Here is a 17,459-nt window from a genome sequence, read left to right on the forward strand (position 1 = left end):
AAGTAAAGTTTACTCTAGTCACTTCTGATTTCCTACTTAAATAGCTAACTGAGATCAAGTTTGATACTGCCATTTATTTGAAATATTATGCTGCCATTAATTACATATTTTCAAATAAAGCTCAGTGACATAGAAAAAATTTCATACTGCTAATAGGGAAAAGGGGAGAGTAATATTTTGCATATAAATGCTCTACAGCTAACATTTATACTTTCAAATCAAGAGTAAAAACATTGTTTAAAAGTTTATTTACCCCATAGTAAATTGTACTGTATCAGTATCTGTTTTTTAAATTTTGATAAATATACCAACAATGTCACATTAGAAGATGAAGAGTCTGTAGAAATTCTCTTAGTAACTTAGTAACTTTCATGGAAATCTAAAATTATGTCAAGGAAGAAGGAGAAAAGAAGAGAAGAGAATATTGAAAAAAAACATTAAAAATGAGCATCTGGTTTGACCTTTAAAGCCAGTCTTCTGAAAAGACAATTTTAGAGAAGCTTATAATACAGATTATACCTCAATTCACTAAAGTAGGGTTTCGAAATAGAAAATAGTTGGGTGAACTTGCTTTTCGTGCAGAGTGGCAATCATTAATTCACTAGTGCCCTTGTGGAGTGGAGAGATGACCAAAGTCAGGGAAAGGGATGTAAAAAAAACCTCCGTTTTACACAGCTCTTTCACTCTGTACTAGATGCCTTAATAACATTGTTTGGTTCTGTTGATTTGTTGTGTTATTAATTGCTCTTGGTTCTTTCAAAATGAGACGTCACTGTTACACTTTCCTGCTCTCTCTTGGAGTTGGGATTGCTCTGAGGTTGCCTGAGAACAGTGTCCTTTGCACTCCTGTGCTCTTGCCTCATTTGAAGTCTCGGTCTGATAGATCATAGTCCCCAGTTTTTTTTAAAAAGTCCTCTGTAGAACACGTGTACATCTTAGGACCCAGCCTTCAGCAGGAGGGAGGCGAGCAGATAACCTCTTGTTCTCATCTTCCACAGATGTGGCTGGTCTGTCGGAAACATACTGCATTTATCTATGAAAAAAATGTTCAAGGGCTCAATTGTAAAGTTATATAGGAGAGAATATGGGCTCTTCAAAATTAAAATGTCATTGTGCTTCAAGCTGAGGGCTTTGCAATGTCTTGGCATCTGGAGTTAATCACTTGGTCCCTTAAGAGTTGTTTTAATGAAATGTTTACTGAGCTCTAGCGAATGTTCAGCTGAGTGCTTTGCCAGGATTTGGCTTCCGATAATTTTGTTTCTTCATACAGAGAAGCACAGTTCAGTAAAAGAGAGCTTCCGCTACGCAAACCTTACATGCAGCCCCGGCAAGCAAGTTCCAGGAGCCCCTGGCCGCCCAAGCACCGCTAAGGAAATGTTTATCACTGTTGAGTTTGAGCTTGAAACTAACCAAAAGGAGGTAACAGGTTGGTTTGAAAACAGTCTTCAGGGCCAGGCTTCTCACAGCTTGCTCCTTATTTCTTTGCCTTTCGTTTTTCATCTTTCTTGGGGGGAAAGCTAGTGCAACTATTGAAGTATCTCCTGTTTTGTTGGTTTTTTTTCTACCCCAAGTATTAACAGAATCTGTTTACAACCTTACGAGTTTATCTGATTTTTATGCAAACCCCAAATTACCATTCTGGTCAACACATTTCCATTGAGTTGAATGCTGCCCAGCCAAATGGGTGCCCACCTCCAGGTCTCCTCCATCCTGTCCCACATGGAGTTCTGGGTGTTGGGGGGGGCGGGTCCTGCAGTCTGTCTGGACATCCCCGCATGCTGTGGCCTGGCCTCCTTTCCAAAAGCTGCCCCTCTTCTTCTTGCAGCTTCTTGTGATCTGAGCTGCACTGTGAAGCGAACAGAGAAGCGACTCCGGAAAGCCATCCGTACACTTCGGAAAGCAGCCCATAGGGAGCAGTTTCATCTCCAGCTGCCAGGTGTGGACCTCGAAGTGACTAAAAAGGCCCGCAGAACATCTGAGCGCCAGGCAGAGTCCTGTGGAGTGGGTCAGAGCCATGTTGGAAACCAGTGTGGTGAGTGACCTGTTGACCAGAACATTCTTGCTAACTTAACTGCCTCAGAATTGCCTCAAGTCCTGTAAACACACAGGGAACCAAAAATAAGTCTGGCTCACTGTCCCATCTCCAGGATCCCTCCAGAAATACTCTAGATTCCTTCCACATTCAGTCACTGTCATGATGGTATCTGTCCTGCCTCCTAGGCTAGAAGCTCCCCAGGGGCTGAGATTGAGTCTCATTCACCTCTACGACTCTAGTGCCTGGAGTAGTATCTGGTTGTGGTGGCCTGTTGAATTGAGGAGCAGAAAAGAAGAAGTAGGACTGGTGACAAAGAGAGAATGTTGCCATTGTAAGGTCTGAGGGAAGTGATCTCCAGTTGGGGCAAGGCTGAAGCTATAAGGCGTTCATAAACCTTCTCCACACTCCATTATCACCATTTCTTTCCACCATCTCCCTTTGGTTTATGAATAGTGACCTGTCGCTTTGTGCAGATGTGAGGTCAGGGGATGCCAGTCAGCTGCCTTATGAGATCCTAAGCATCATTCAGTCCATGGCATCCACAAGTATCAGTTACCATAGTAACTAGTACCATATGTTTCTGAATTAATTTTAGATCTGGCATTTGAATATTATCACCTCTGCTCCTCTGATAAAGCTGATAAGAAGCTCCAGCTTGGTGAGCTTCAAAATGTTTGCCGCACCATTTGATGGTGGGTGGGGATGAGTGAAGGAAATGGGGAAGATCCGGTGTGAAGAACAATGTATTAGAACTTTGAAAATAAATCAGTATAAAATAATTTTTAAAAAAATGCAAAAAAAAAAAAGATTGGGAAAATTAAGGCAAGAAAGTCTTAGGTAGAGAAACTTAGGGTCCAACTTTATGGTTAGCAATGTCAGTGATTTACTGAGGTTTTACTTAGTGCATTCCTAAGCACTGTGTATGCATTATCTCATGTCATTCCAACAGTAACTTGATGAGGTAGGTATATGTTATCTCTGTTAATAGGAGAATCAACTGAAGGGCAGAGGGGTGAGTTCTTTTGCTCAAGATCACATTGCTAGTTTGATTCCGAAATTCCAAAGTTCTGGTCCCAAATAAGGAGAATTTAAATAAATCGGCTCCTTTCCAGTGTAAATTGGTGCCATTTCTGAAATGCTGATAGAATTTTAAGGAATGGGAAACGAAGCTTGATCTGAGAAGTAATAAATCAACATTTCTGAGTAAGCAAAACTGAGCCTAGGGACACTTGATGAATTGTCAGGAATAGTCTTATAGCCTAACCCTGTTGTTTTGCCAACACTTAGTAAAAATCAAATGTAACTTCCACCAGGAGCTGGTTCACAGGCTTTTTACTTAGATTACAGCTGACTCTTTTTAAAAGTGGCAGGGGGGTGGGCAGGGGGGACGGGGATGAAAATAACCCAGCTGTTAGATTTGTTCTCATTTAAAACTCTAAGTGTTCTAGTTTCCATACCAAAGAAGTGGTGATGGAAGTTGGCTGTTGCTGTCCTACTTTCTGGGTGAGTTGCAAAAATTATCTATGTCTGCAGGCTGGGCTTCCTGGTGGACTTTGAGTCCGAGTATGTCCTCCAAAGCTCACTTGGCAAGTCTTTGTGGCTAGCTAAGAACTCGGGAAAAAGCTAGTGTTGAAGGTTCTGTGGACCAACTCTCATTACGAGTGTTACTAGGAATTCCTGGCTTAAACTAAGCTACTAACTGAAAAACTGGTGGTTCAAACCTACTCAGAAGGACCTTGAAAGAAAGGCCTGGCAATCTGATTGGGAAAAGTCACAGGTATAAAAATCTTGTGGCGTGCAGTGAGACACATGGGTTTGCTATGAGTCATAGTCAGCTCACTGGCAGTTGTTGTAGCTGCTGTGAATAAACGAGTGATTGAGATTCTTGTTATTGCTAAATAAAAAGTTGGATTATTTTTTTTCTAAAGAAAACAATTCCCCCTCAGTGCTTTCTCTAGCATAAAAGGAATTTTGTAGTATACATGGGATCAAACTGTCTGATAGTAGTGTTGAAGCTTTTATCAAATGTAGAAAAGACAGCACAAAAAATTTACTGGTGACATCTTTTCTACTGAAGAAAGTTTGGGTAAAGAAAGACCTGATGCAATAATTAGACATTTTACCCAGCAAGCATGGGACTCTATCAAGTCACAGAGTGTGTGTCTGTGTGTTCATGAGAACATATGTGTGTGTGTTCTATGTTCCTACTCTACTTACAGGTGTTAGAACCTCACAAAGACCAGCTTACTGGTGTTTTCTGAACTCTAGATGGTATCTATAAGGAGATAAGCCTAGAAAGGCTCTTTTTGAAAATTATTGATCAGTTTACGGCTGAAAGGAGCCCAAACAGTGTTTTGTGTCACCTAGAAGGAAAGATAAGACCATTATGCTTTTTATAAAATAAAAAATCCAAACTTTTAAATTTAAAAAATAGTACATATTTAAAATAGTTTAGAAATGTATGCATTAAAAGATAAACCTCCTCACAACCCCCCTCCTATATCTTAGCAGTAATCACTGTTAATAATTTTCTATGTATTTTTCCACATCTGTAGTGGGGTACATACAAACATGATATTTTATTTATATATTCAATACTTATTGAGCACCTACTATGTACCAGTGACTGTTCTAGGTGTTGGAAATCCAGAAATAATTTAAAAAGCAAATACAAATCAGAGCCCTTATGAATTTTACAATTCTAAAATAAGGTAACAAATAATGAATCAGAAAACAAAATGTATTATGAAGCAGATGGTGTTAAGGACGTGGAGAACTGAGCCGGGAAAGGAACTAGAAAATTCTGGGGCCTGGTAAAGGGTAAAGAGAAGTGTATGCTCCAGATGTAGACTGTGAAGTGTTATTTGGGCAGACATAAAGTTTGTGAGGAAGTAACTATGGAGATATCTGAGAAAGAATTCCTTACAGTACTAGAAAAGAGGCCAAAGTCTCTCAAATTCAAGCTTATTGCCATTGAGTTGAAATCAACTGATAGCTGGTATTCCAGTGAGTTTTTAGAGACTATAAACTTCACAGGAGGAGAGTGCCCTTCTTTCTCTGTTGTCCCACTGATGGAGTTGAACTGCCAGAGAGGAGACACCTTAGAATTGGCAGTGCAATTCCCTATTTGACTAGGCCACCAGAGCTCTCCCCTTACTGAGGAAAAAGATGGGAGGGTTAGATTAATCAAAAAAGCCAAAATTGCTGTTATAGATTTACCTCGTGACATCCCATCCACAGAGTATCACTGAGCTCCCCACAGCTTACTTAGCTGTAATCTTTATAGAAACAGGTCACCAGGCTTTTCCTGGTGCTGCTGACGGGATATGAACCAGTCTTCAGGTTAGTAATTGAGCACAAACTGTTTGAGGGCCTGATTACATAGGGAATTGTAAATCATAACAAGGATTTGGATTTTTAATCTGCATGAGAAAGAAGTCAATGGAAGATTTGGACAGAGGAGTAACTAAGCTTATGTTTTAAAAGAAAAGCTTTGGTGACTGTGTTGAGAAGAGACTGTATGTTTTTGTGTGAAAGGAACTCTGGTGATATAGTGGTAGCATGTTAGACTGCTAACTGAAAGTGGTTGGTTCTAACCCACCAATTCCAAGGGAGAAAAATGAGCAGTCTCTTTCTATAAAGATGGGAGGTTGTTATGAGTAAGCAGTGGGGTTTTGGGTGTGAATAAGTATTTTTTTGGAAAATTTATTACTAAAACTCATACTGTATATTGTATTTACACTTGATCTTAGCCAAAAGGCAAAAAAAAAATAATGCTATATATTGGTTTTTAATTATACAAATCTCATGGATGTCTTTCTATTAATGCAGAATTGACTTAATTTCTTTTAACGTTTTCTCACTGGTGTTCTTGTGGCTTAGTGGGTAAGGAGTTGCACTTCCAGCCCAAGGCAGGCAGTTCAAACCCACCAGCAGCTCTTCAGATGAAAGATGGGTGACGTAGTTATAAGAAACTGCACTACAATCCTGAAGGTAATATGGTTCGTTCAAATCCATCAGCTGCTCCATAGAAGGAGGAAGGGCAATCTCCTCCCATGCCGTTAACTGCCTTTAAAAACCCACTGGAGGGTTTGAGTCAGCTATAGGTCAGTTCCAATTCAACGGTACACAGCAACAACTCCTCCTGAACAATTTACAGATTCTAAAAACTGACTGGAAAGTCAGCTATGGATTGGTTCTGACTCAACAGTAATGAATTGTTGTTGAGTCTTTGTTTAAGTGGGCTCTGGTCACATAGTCTGTAGAGAGTTGCACTGCTAACCCCAAAAGCCCCCGTAGGCTCCAAAGGAGAAAAGATGGGCAGTCACCTCCCTGTGTGACTTACAGCCCTGGGAGCTCTATTGAGGATCAACTATGAGTCTGTGCCAACTCCACAGCAGGAAGTTTTGCTTTGTTTTTGTTTTTTGGGGTATTTTTAGTCTTTATTTGTTTTAAGACACCAATATTAATTAGCCATACCCAAACTGGTAGATAGTTTAGGTTATTCTTAATTTTTCTGTATCACATAGTGCTTCAATGTTTATCCCTCCTAGTGTATGTGGCCCATACTCCCATAGGACGAACTTGTAGACAGACTATCATTGACCCAAAGGATATCTGTATCTAAAGCTTTACCAAGTTGTTCTCCAAAAAAGACCATACCACATCCCTACAGCATTATACCTGAGTATTCGCAGCCCCACTATCTTGCTAATATGGGTTATTTATTATCAGTTTTATTAATTTTTGCAAATCTGACAGGACCAAAATTATATTATTTTTACTTGTTTTTTTTGGATTAGAAGTAAGACTGAGAGTGTTATCATACGTCAGAGGACATTTGGCTTTCTGCCTCTTTCTCTATTGAATTTTTTGTCTTTCCAATACCTTTTTTTTAAAATATTTTTTTATTGGGAAAAACATATTGGGGGTACAAGGAGGTGAGGGTTGGGGCAGAAGGGTGAGGATGGGCCAGGATGCAGTTGCAGAGCTGCACAGTTTGGTCGGTGGGGGGAGCAGGTGAAGGAAATGATGAGGGTCCAGTGGGGACCAGATGCTACAGAGGAATGACAAGCATTTTCCAATAGTAATTAAACCAACTGTCTTATTGATTTAGGAATTGGATGCCGACTCTCTGGCTTCTTCATGCTGAACAGGGGCGTAGATATAAAGGGGGGAAGGGAGGACACTTTATCACCTTACTGGTGGTCTTGGGTTACAGCTGCTTGCCTTCTTGCTCCTGAGGGCCGCGACGGTTCACCCCGAGCCGGGGGTTAAGCGCAGCCTGCCCCGGGCAGAGGGCCGCGACGGCTCGCCCCGGGCAGAGGGCCGCGACGGCTCGCCCCGGGCCGGGGGCCAAGGGCAGCCCGCCCCAGGCAGAGGGCTGTGACAGCTGAAGTAGTCTTTTTTTAAAAAAGAAGAAGAAAAAGTGTGTGTGTGTGTGTGTGTGTGTGTGTGTGTACCGTCAAATTGGATCTGACTGGCACAGGAGACTGCCCCTCCTTCTCCAGCAGAGCATGAAGTAGAGTCTGGGGGGTTCCCCCCCCCCAGGTGCCTGTCGGGGCCTGGGTTTCAGCTGTCCACACCACAGCAGTGGGCAACGAGCTTAAAGCCCCTGATGGCTCTGGGCGCTGACTCTCACCAGTGGCTATGGATGAAGTCACAGGCGATTTTCAGCCAGCGCCGGCCAATACTTTTATAAAATAATTTTTATAGTTCTAATTTACATCAAAGAACATAGTAATTTCTGGCCAATTAAAGACTTCCTTTCTAGTAGTCATTTTTCTTGTATTAATTTGGCATTGAGGAGATAGCCTACTTTGTAGATGATCTTTGGACCAACTGTGATCAAGTTTGCAAGGTGGGAAAAAAAAGGATTCTGTTTTCTAAGGAACAAATATCCTAATACCAGTTGAAAGATGAATTATGTAAGAAATATACTTGTATATAAGTATACCTCTCTTGTATACACGTACACACATGCATGCACAGATTTTTTTTTTAAATGAGGGAACTTTTCAAGTATTCCTGTTGGTTGTTGTTTGCTGTCGAAATTGACTCATAGTTGAGCCTCTCAGATTTTCACAGGCAGTTAATCACACAGGAGGAGACTGCCCATTCTTCAGGAAATAATTGTTAGACTACCTATCAATAGGCCTGTGGGAGAAAATGAGACAGTCCACCATTGTTGTAAAGGTTTGCAGACTTGAAAATTTCACAGAGTCGCTGTACTCTGACCTGAAGAGTCAGAACTGACTTGATGGCAGTGAGTTTGGGGGATGTTTAAAAGAGACAATCCAGGCAACTGGCAAACTGGAAAGTATTTTAATGCTTAGATTCTTGAGAAGCTAAGAAAGTTTGTATTCTATTTTTAACAGCTGTAGCTTTCTTCTGTAGGAATTAAGAAAAATTACCTCAATGAGCATGTATTTAGGCCCTGTTTTGTGCCAGGCACTGTTCTGTATGCTTGAGATGTAGCTTCAGTATATTTTGGTCAAGGGTCCTGCTCTCATGAAACTTCTGTGCTAAAGGAGGTGATGAATAATAATCTAAATAAAAAGGATGATTTCAAAAGTTATAAATGCTGTGAAGATAACAAAATAAAGAGGGTTTGAGGAAAGAGAATGGGTTGGTTGCTCTCTATAGGGCAGTCAAGGAAGGCTCTCATTGCAGGTGACGTTTGAGGGGAAACCAAAGTGAGGAGGAAACAGCCATCAAAGCTTTGGTGGGGGATGGGAGTGGGGCACGCCAGGAGAGGGATCAGCCTGTGCAAAGGGCCTGAGGCAGGAATGAACTGGGTCTTTTCTTCTAAATAGTGCCAAATTTGATAAAATATTCCAAATTGAGTAGCTAGAATTTTTTTCCTCTTTTCAATGAAAGTAAATTCTATACTGGCATTATAGATCAATATTACATTTTCTTCACAAAAGCAAGGTAAGGAATACACTTAATTTTAGAATTTTTTTAAAAATAATTTAGTAACATATTGACATTTATTTCTCTATATTCATGTGGTCAGTATTGTGCTAAGCACATTACATGTATTTTTCCATTTCATTCTTACCCTAAGTTTATCTTATATTTTACATTATGTCCTTTTTGTAGATACAGAAACAAAGGTGTAGAGAAGTAATAGGTTTTCCCAGTGTCACCTCGCAGCTAAGCAACAAAGTCAGGATTCAAATCTAGATGTGTCCTGCTCCATTGCCTATCTTTTAACTCTCATTTTTTAATAGTCTCACTCTCCAGTGTGCAGACTTTGCCCTGGAATAATCTTACCCTTACAATATTCATATGGAGAATTCACTTTAGGCCAGTTCCACGGAACTGAGGTTGACCTAGATAAAGAAGGTATCATTCCACAAGCTACTCTTACCTCACCTAGGGAAGGGTCAGATAAGACTTCCTAAAAAAGAAAAAGCCTAAGCTGAGTTTTGAAAGATTCATAGATTACACGTAAGTGGAAGGATTATTCCAAGCAGAGCTCAGAGAAATGAGAACAAGGTTTGCACAAGATCATTTACATTTTAACCTTACTAAGCCAAGGTGTAGTAGTGGCTCAGTGATAGCATTCTTGCGTTGTGGGAGACCCAGCTTGGATTCCTAACCAGTGCAACTTAGATGTAGCTACCACCAATCTTTCAGTAGAGCCTTGTGGGTTGTTAACAGCTAAACTCCTCAGTCTAAGACAGACTAGGAGAAAAGCCTTGGTGATCTCTTCCACCAAAAAAATCAATCAGTGAATACCCTATGAATCATAACTGCACTGTCTCGGTTTGCCTGGATTACCCATTTTGCATGGAGACTGACTAAATAAGAACTAAAATCAAGAATAAGATTCAAGGACAGGTTGTTGTCTACTTACTGTCCAGGTGAAACCAGCTCAACTCAGTGGGTTTTCAGAGGAGTAAATCACACAGGAGAAGGAGATTGACAATCTTTCTCCCACAGAGAAGCTGCCTTTGGGTTGGCAGCACGACTCCTTACCAATAAGACAGCAGAGCTCCCTAAGTGCAAGAAAGGGTAGATATTTGGGCTAATAGGAAAGACGTGGCTAAATCATGGAAGATCTTGACTATGTGGCTGAGGAGCCTCAACTTTATCTTCTAGGTGACGAGATGCCATTGAGGATTTCATCAGAGAGTGTCAGATGATATCACTATTCTAGAATTATTTTCTGAATAAAATATGGAGAATTACTTAGAAGGAGCAGAAAGACCATTTTGGGGACTTATGAATACTTTAGAGATTTTGAAAGCACAGTTGAGAAGAAGTAATGAATTAAAGAAGTGTTTTGGAGGAAAATGAACAGTGTTTGTTGATATATTGTGCTCATGCTGGGCAAGAGGAAAGAGTTAGGGTGAGCTCAGAAATTCTTGACTTGGCCTCTGATCCTGACACCTGCTTCCCATATGTCCCTCATCTCACCCAGCCCTGTTTCATATGCAGGAGGCACTGAGAAAAAGCCTGTGGGTTGGCTGAGTGGTTAGATGAATGTGATCACTGGGGAAGAAAGAATCAGAAGAGATTTATAGAAAAAGCAGAGGAGGGGGGAGTCAGAATAGGTGCTTGAAAGAGCATGAGAAGGGGGGAAAAGAAAACTCTAGGACAGAAAAGAAGGTAAAACACTTAGTAATGGGCCAAACAATGTTGAGAAAAGGGCCAAGAAGTCAGATCAAGGAAGTTGTTTGACAAATACTTACACAATTAGAGACACACTTTAGAAATGTGACTTGAATGGTCATATGGAACAGAACTGGGGCAAGGAGGAACAGACAGCAAGGGAAAGAGTTGAATGGTTATTGCAATAGTCCGGAGAAGAGATAGAGAGACTCTGAAGGACACTAGCATCATGGGATGAAGAAGAGAAGATGAATAAGAGGGACCCAACTGTGAGATGCTGCAGTTGACATATGGGAAGAGAGAAGTCAGAGATAACTGTGGTTTGGAACTATGATGATGGCCATTTAGAAAAAAATGTAAAGCCAGAGGAGTAGGAGGGAAGAGGCAGGGGAGAGAAGAGAGGCATTCCACATGGGCAAGTTGAATTTGACTTTGAACAAGACTAGGGAAATTATGTCATCACTCTAAGTGTGAATCAACTTTCCTAACATGACCTGACTTACCTTCTGTTAAAATGGATGAACAACCTGTGCTCCTGTTTAAGGCAAACTCCCCTCCTCAAGCAGTAGGTACCGGTTCTTCTTGCCTTCTCAATAATGTTGCTCCACCAGCCCACCATCTTGGAAAATTCTACACTAGATCTTCTGCTAGGTCTTTCCACAGCACACAGACCTAACTCCTATCTGAAAAACAAAAAACCTTTCCACTGACTTCACACTTTTCTCCATATACTATCTCATTTCTTTGCCCTTTTCTAGAGAAAAAAAAATCCTTGAGAAAGTTGCCACCCTTTTTGCAATCTGCTTTTCATTCTCAACCTCTCCGCTTATTTCCAAAAGCTTCTGTATTGCTAACCTTAATTGCCAGCTCTCACTCGTCATTGCAGGCATCCACTCAGGCACATGGGTAGGTCCCACCTCCAGCAGGCACTTTCTCCTCACGTGTTTTAATCACCATGTCTCTAGTTGTACCTTGTCAGCTGCTCCCTCTTGGTTTTCAATGGTGGTTCCTTCTTTACATTTTGTTTGGGTATCTCATGGTTCCGTTCTCTATCTTCATTGTCTGCATTTCCCTAGGTGACCTCATTCATCCTCATAACTTTAAATACTACTACATGTTTATGAGGGGCTCTGGTGACCTAGTGGGCAAGGAGTTGTATTTCCAACCCACAAGCATGAGGTTCAAATCTACCAGATGCTTCCAGTGGGGTACAAATAAGACAATCTCCTCCCATGTGGCACGCAACTTCTGAAAGCTCCCGGAGGGTCAGCTATGAGTTGGTTCCAACTTGAAGGCAATAAGTTGAGTTTGATATGCTTATCACTCTTGAAATTCCCTCTCCAGCTCTAACCTGTATTTTGAGTTATGAATTCCTCAATCCCAGAGAGGTTGAGTATCCTTACCAAAAGTAAATGTTACTTACTTAAAATACTTTTAATACATGAATGTGTATTTGTAAATGATATATTTTGTACTTTGTTCTGGTATTTTATGTACATTATAAAATGTAGAACAATATGGTAAAGATTAAATAAACAAAAGTTTAAAAATAACTGGCTGGTATCTTAAGGCATAATATTTATGATTTGGCAAGATTCTTTGTTAACAGTCCTGGTTGTAAATCCATTCTTCTTGTTAATTGCTAGTGTTTGGAGGCAACTCCTGTCAGATCTGATTACACTGTCCCTGCTTCTAGCTAATGACGCAGTTTGACAAGGTGTTAGTACTAAGAGTACAAGATGAGTCAGCACTGGCATCAACGTTTCCTTAGAAGATTTTCTTTTCCAAGTTGCTTTCTATAAAACTATGCAATATAACTAAGAACTCTGGTAACCCAATCAGAGTTAAATTACAATTCTTCTCAATACATTGGGAAGAAGTGAATCAGTGTTCCCACCTCTCCCATAGGGGTAGAATGCCCATTTTCTCTTCTTTTGGGAGCCTTGTGTCATCATATGTGTTCTGTATGTCTGATGGAAACATGTACTGACCCAGGGGCCAATCTTATACCATTCACTAAACCTGTAAAATGTTATTTCTTATTTTTAAATATATGTATACGTTGCACACTCCAGTGACCCTTAAGTAAACCCCTGAGGTATTCCTCCTTGGAGACCACCACAAAAACTAATGCCTACTCATTGTCTACTCTTGGATGACAAACAAGTGTCCCAGGCTCAGAGTGTCTAGGCACATATTTTTTTAGTTCCCTCTCTTCTTCCATTCCAAAATAAAACTCACTTTCCCCTCATCTCAGGAAATTGTCTATCTCCATTTATTTAGTTGTTAAGTAAAAAATTATGGAGTCATCTTTGGCCTCTTTCAGTCGTACCTCACATCCAGTCCATTAGTAAATTCTATTGGCTCTGCCTTCAAACTATATTCTGAATCCAACTCGTTTTCTTCTCCTCCTCCATCATCTCTCCTCTGTTCCAAACCATGATTCTCTCGCACAGTCCATTCCAATAGGCTCTAAATTGTTGCCCTGAACTCTATTCCATTTATTCTCAGTTCATTCTCCAAATGGGAGCTTTTAAAAACTCAAGTCAGATCGTGCCACTCCCTTGTTTAAAATCCTGATCAGATTTGTCTCATATTTCATTGTTGTCAAGTCAGAACTGACTCATAGCTGACCTGCCAGCTTTCAGAGGCAGTAAATTATGCAGGAGGGACTGTCTATCTTTCTTCCTCAGAGGAGGTGATGGATCTGAACCAACTTTAGGTTGGTGGTTGGTGGTGCAACTTTCTACGGACTATGGCAGCAGAGCCCCCTGGAACACGGCTGTTTAAGGTTCTATTTTCTGACATGGCTTCACAGACCTAGATGATTTGACATTGCTTGCTTTTTTGTTTGTTTGTTTTTAACATTCTTCTATGACTCTGCCTCCTTTCACCTTTTTCCTGCCATGCTGGCCTTCTCGTTACTAGTTAATACCATTGCAAAACTGTTTCCCACATCATTCTTATCTCTGCCAAAGAAGCCTTTCCTTCTGGTGGTGGTGGTGGTTGTTATGTGCTGTCAGAGTCTGTAAATCACATGGAAGGAGATTGCCCACTTTCCTTCTGCATAGGAACATCTAAAACAGTATGCACGTGAGCTCTGCCTCCACCACTCTCTGCCCCTTACCCTGCTCTGCTCTCTTCCCCATGCTCCTTACTACTTGACTTTCTACTATGTGTTTATCTGTTTGCTCAGTAATTATCATCTTCTCCGTTACAGTAAAATATCCTCTAGGAAAGGGCCATGTCTGTCTTCTTCTCTACTCTATTTCCTGTTCTTAGATAATTTCCAAGCACATAATCCATGCTCAATAAATAGTTATTAAATGAATTTAAATCTTCACAGAGGCGACAGATGACATCCCAAGGGTAGTTGACATTAAGAGAAAAGAAGGCAAAGGTAAAATTTTTGGAGCATATTGAAATTGAAGGAGAAAGCGATACCCTAAAGGAATTGACATTTCAGTTCTTCATCAGTCTAAGAAGATAAGTAGTGTGCGTTTGGGAACTCAGCAAAGATAGCTTTAAGTTAGTCTATCTCTCTGCACCCCCGGAATGTTTTAAAATACAGTCCTGAGCATTTTTGCCTAAGGCTATCCTGCTTCCTATTTTCCTAGAGCATTAATTTAAAAGAGATTCAAACCAGGATCCTGAGACCACAGAAAGCACCAGGGCCTCTGAATTATGACAAAGCAGGCGCTTCTGGACTCCCTGGGAACCCATGTGGGCTGCTTATGGCTCTTCAAAAGTCAGGGCATGATTCTTAAGAAAACAGTCAGATGCTAGAGAGTGACCCCTTTTATTAGGTTCACTGTCTTAGCCACAGAGAAGCCATAGTGTTTGTCCATAGCCTGAAATACTCAAAGACCTAAGTGGTAAAAAAAGGGCAGCCTTCAGGCCTCTTTGTCACCATTAATCCTGGTCCCTGCTGGTCTCACCCTTTTGCATCAAAAAAGCTTTCTAGTATTTTTTTTTTTAAGAAGGAAAGAAAACAGCTGTGTGGGATTTGAGAATGGGATTTTAATGGTCACTGAAGACACACAAAAGCTTTGCTTCAATAGTGAAGCTTTCTTGGAGGCAATTGACTTCATTGTCTGGGGCAGCAAAACAAGCTGGCTGTTCAGGGAGAAAAGAGAACCAACTGGAATGTGTGAGTGAGGTCTCTTCAGACCTAATTGTCAGCACATTTGCAAGAACTGTTTCCAAGCTCCCTTCATGACATTTCAGGGATCATTTTAGTGTTTAGATAGTTTTTACCTTGTGATAGAAACAATTATTTGGAAGGTGTTTGGCATGAATTATTTCTGCAGGTGTTTCTCACTAGACGGGAAATGGAGAACCTGACTGGCGGTATGAGTTTGTATGAAGCAGGACGTGCAGGATGTTCACTGTGAGAAAAAGGAATGTATACCCTCACAAGGAGGGCAGCAAGTAAGAAGGCATTTCTCAGACCTTTGCTCCTGGAGAAGTCACCAATGTAAACTAGTATGAGGCTTAGCAATGGGAAGCATTGAGAAGGCTTTGGGAGATCAAAATAGTTTTGAGGAGGAGTGGATAAGCCAAAGTCAATATGGATTCGTTCCATTAGACTTTCAATAGCTTATTTTCTTCAGAAGTAAATCACCAGGCCTTTCTTCCAAGGTGCCTTTGGGTGAGTGACTAGAACTTCCAACCTTTCTGTTAGTAGCCATGTATGTTAGCCATCCATAGACTCTAGACCAGTAGCAGCCCTTCCGAGTGTCCATTTTCAGACAGAAAAACAATGATAAAAGAGACCATACTGACATGAGATGTGATTAAGGAGATTCTTGGAATCATTGAGGATTCTGAGAACAGCTGTTTCCAAAATGGAAAAGGAATGTGCAGAAGGGCCACTGATAGCCTTAATTCTATTTACTTTCTACTAGCCTTCATTATAGATTGGTTTGTTAGAGGATTGAAGAAGTTTATTCTCTCATTTTCTTACATGCTGCAGACACTGGAATGGTCAGGAGGGAAACAGTAAAAATTTGTGAATTCCTAGTGCATAGTTGAATCCAGTTTTTCATGGGAAATGGGCTGGGACTAGAGGGATTATGGAAACCATTATCCATTTGATTTGTGAATATAGGCTCTTGCTACTATATATTTGCATCATCCTCATAATAATGTCATTTGCTAAGAAATTGAGAGTTTGACTAACTTTTAATTTTTTTTACAAAACATCATTGAATTGTTGAAAATGATAGATATATCTTCTAAAAATATAAAATCTGAAAAATAAAAGAGCATTAAGATTTAGGTATTAAAGTACAGCATAGTCTTTATTGACTTATTACTTGTCATTTTATAAATAATGTTTGAAATGTAGGCTATTTTGACTTACTATGGTGCATTAGTGGCCTACTGGCAAGAAGCAATCCCAAAGGCACAAAATTTGAATCCACCAGCTGTTCTGCTGGAGAAAGATGGACAGTCTCCTCCCATGTGATTAACTGCCTCTGAAAAACTGCCGGAGGGTCAGCTATGGGTCGGTTCCGACTCAACACAACAACATGATCAAACATGATCAAAAAGGTTTAACTTTAAAACAATTATGAAATGAATAATGAAAGACTGATGATAGATAACTTTTGTCATGTTAAATCTCCAAATTATATATGCAGATTGCATTGTAGCATGAGATTAAAATAGATATTCTCCCCTCACAGATATTCATGAGATATAATAGCTAACTTTTTTATATATTGTGTATCTTTTTTTCCTCCTTTCTTAGCAGCTGAGATGTAAAAGAAAATGTATTTGTTCTAGCCAAACACCTTAAAAATCCATGGAGAATCCTTGGCACAGCACTGAATCGTGCTTCAGTTTGCTCTTCTGTTAAATTAATCCCCCTCCTACTTAATCTTAAAGTTCTTTTTTTTTAAAGTAAATTTTTTATTTTATACTGGTTTGCTTACCAAGTTCACCCACATGGGTTTTCACACCAGATCTTCCCCATTTCATCTCAAAGTTCTTGATCTTAACATAGGTGTATTTTACACTTAGGCCAAGTTATTTAACCTCTTTAAGTTTCTATTTCTGTAGAATGGAACTAATAATAGTACCTGGCCCCTTAGGAATAAATGATATAATGTAATCCAAAGATAATGAAACCCAAAGATTTTGGCATGGTGCCTAGTCTAAGTATTCAATGTTAGCCATTAAAAGAGTACTTTTGTGTTTATGATAATGTTTGACTATTACACTAGAAAGCTTAGTTTAGTACATTTTATGTCATAGTCAAATCCTAAAATAAAATTATTAAAAATCCTCTTTTCAATAGTAATATCAGAAATATAAACAGAAGCACAGTTTATTAATTTGTTGATTATTTTTCTGGAACCATTTTGAAGGATGTACTTTTTTGCAACATTAATTTTATGTGGTGTTTTGGAGAGCTAACCTGTAATGTCCTTGAAGTCATATTTTACACAGTGAAATTTTCAAAACACAACATCTGCTCATTATAAACCCAAACACCTGGCATTCAAGAGGTTTTTTTTCAGTCTAGGCCCAACAGTATTCCTTTCTTGCTGCTTCTTCCATGTAACATTTCTGATATTTCTCACTTGGAGAGCCCACTCATCCTACAAGGCCCAACACAAGTGTTGCCTCCTTAGGAAATCTCCCAGGATGATGTCAGCTGGCACAAGACATATGTTAATGAATTATTTTCAACGTAATAATCTTTCCAGTAACCCTGGGAAGTGGGAAGTGCCAGGACTTTTTGATGTCTCTTCAATCAATAAGTTTTTGTGCTAGAAAAATAATTAGGTCTCCT

At 39.9% G+C, this 17,459-nt stretch overlaps 1 protein-coding gene across 1 annotated transcript in view; it reads left to right on the plus strand.

The window, feature by feature from the left end:
• Window positions 1-17,459, plus strand: part of SCUBE2 (signal peptide, CUB domain, EGF-like 2) — a 106,695-nt gene that overhangs the window by 65,594 nt on the left and 23,642 nt on the right. The window contains 2 exon segments of the mRNA XM_006885598.1: window positions 1,271-1,426; window positions 1,826-2,032. Of these exon segments, the coding sequence (XP_006885660.1) occupies window positions 1,271-1,426; window positions 1,826-2,032 (363 nt within the window).

Source organism: Elephantulus edwardii, unplaced genomic scaffold (genome assembly GCF_000299155.1).
Source record: "Elephantulus edwardii isolate Elephantulus edwardi_28Jun2011 unplaced genomic scaffold, EleEdw1.0 scaffold00044, whole genome shotgun sequence".
NCBI lineage: Eukaryota > Metazoa > Chordata > Mammalia > Macroscelidea > Macroscelididae > Elephantulus > Elephantulus edwardii.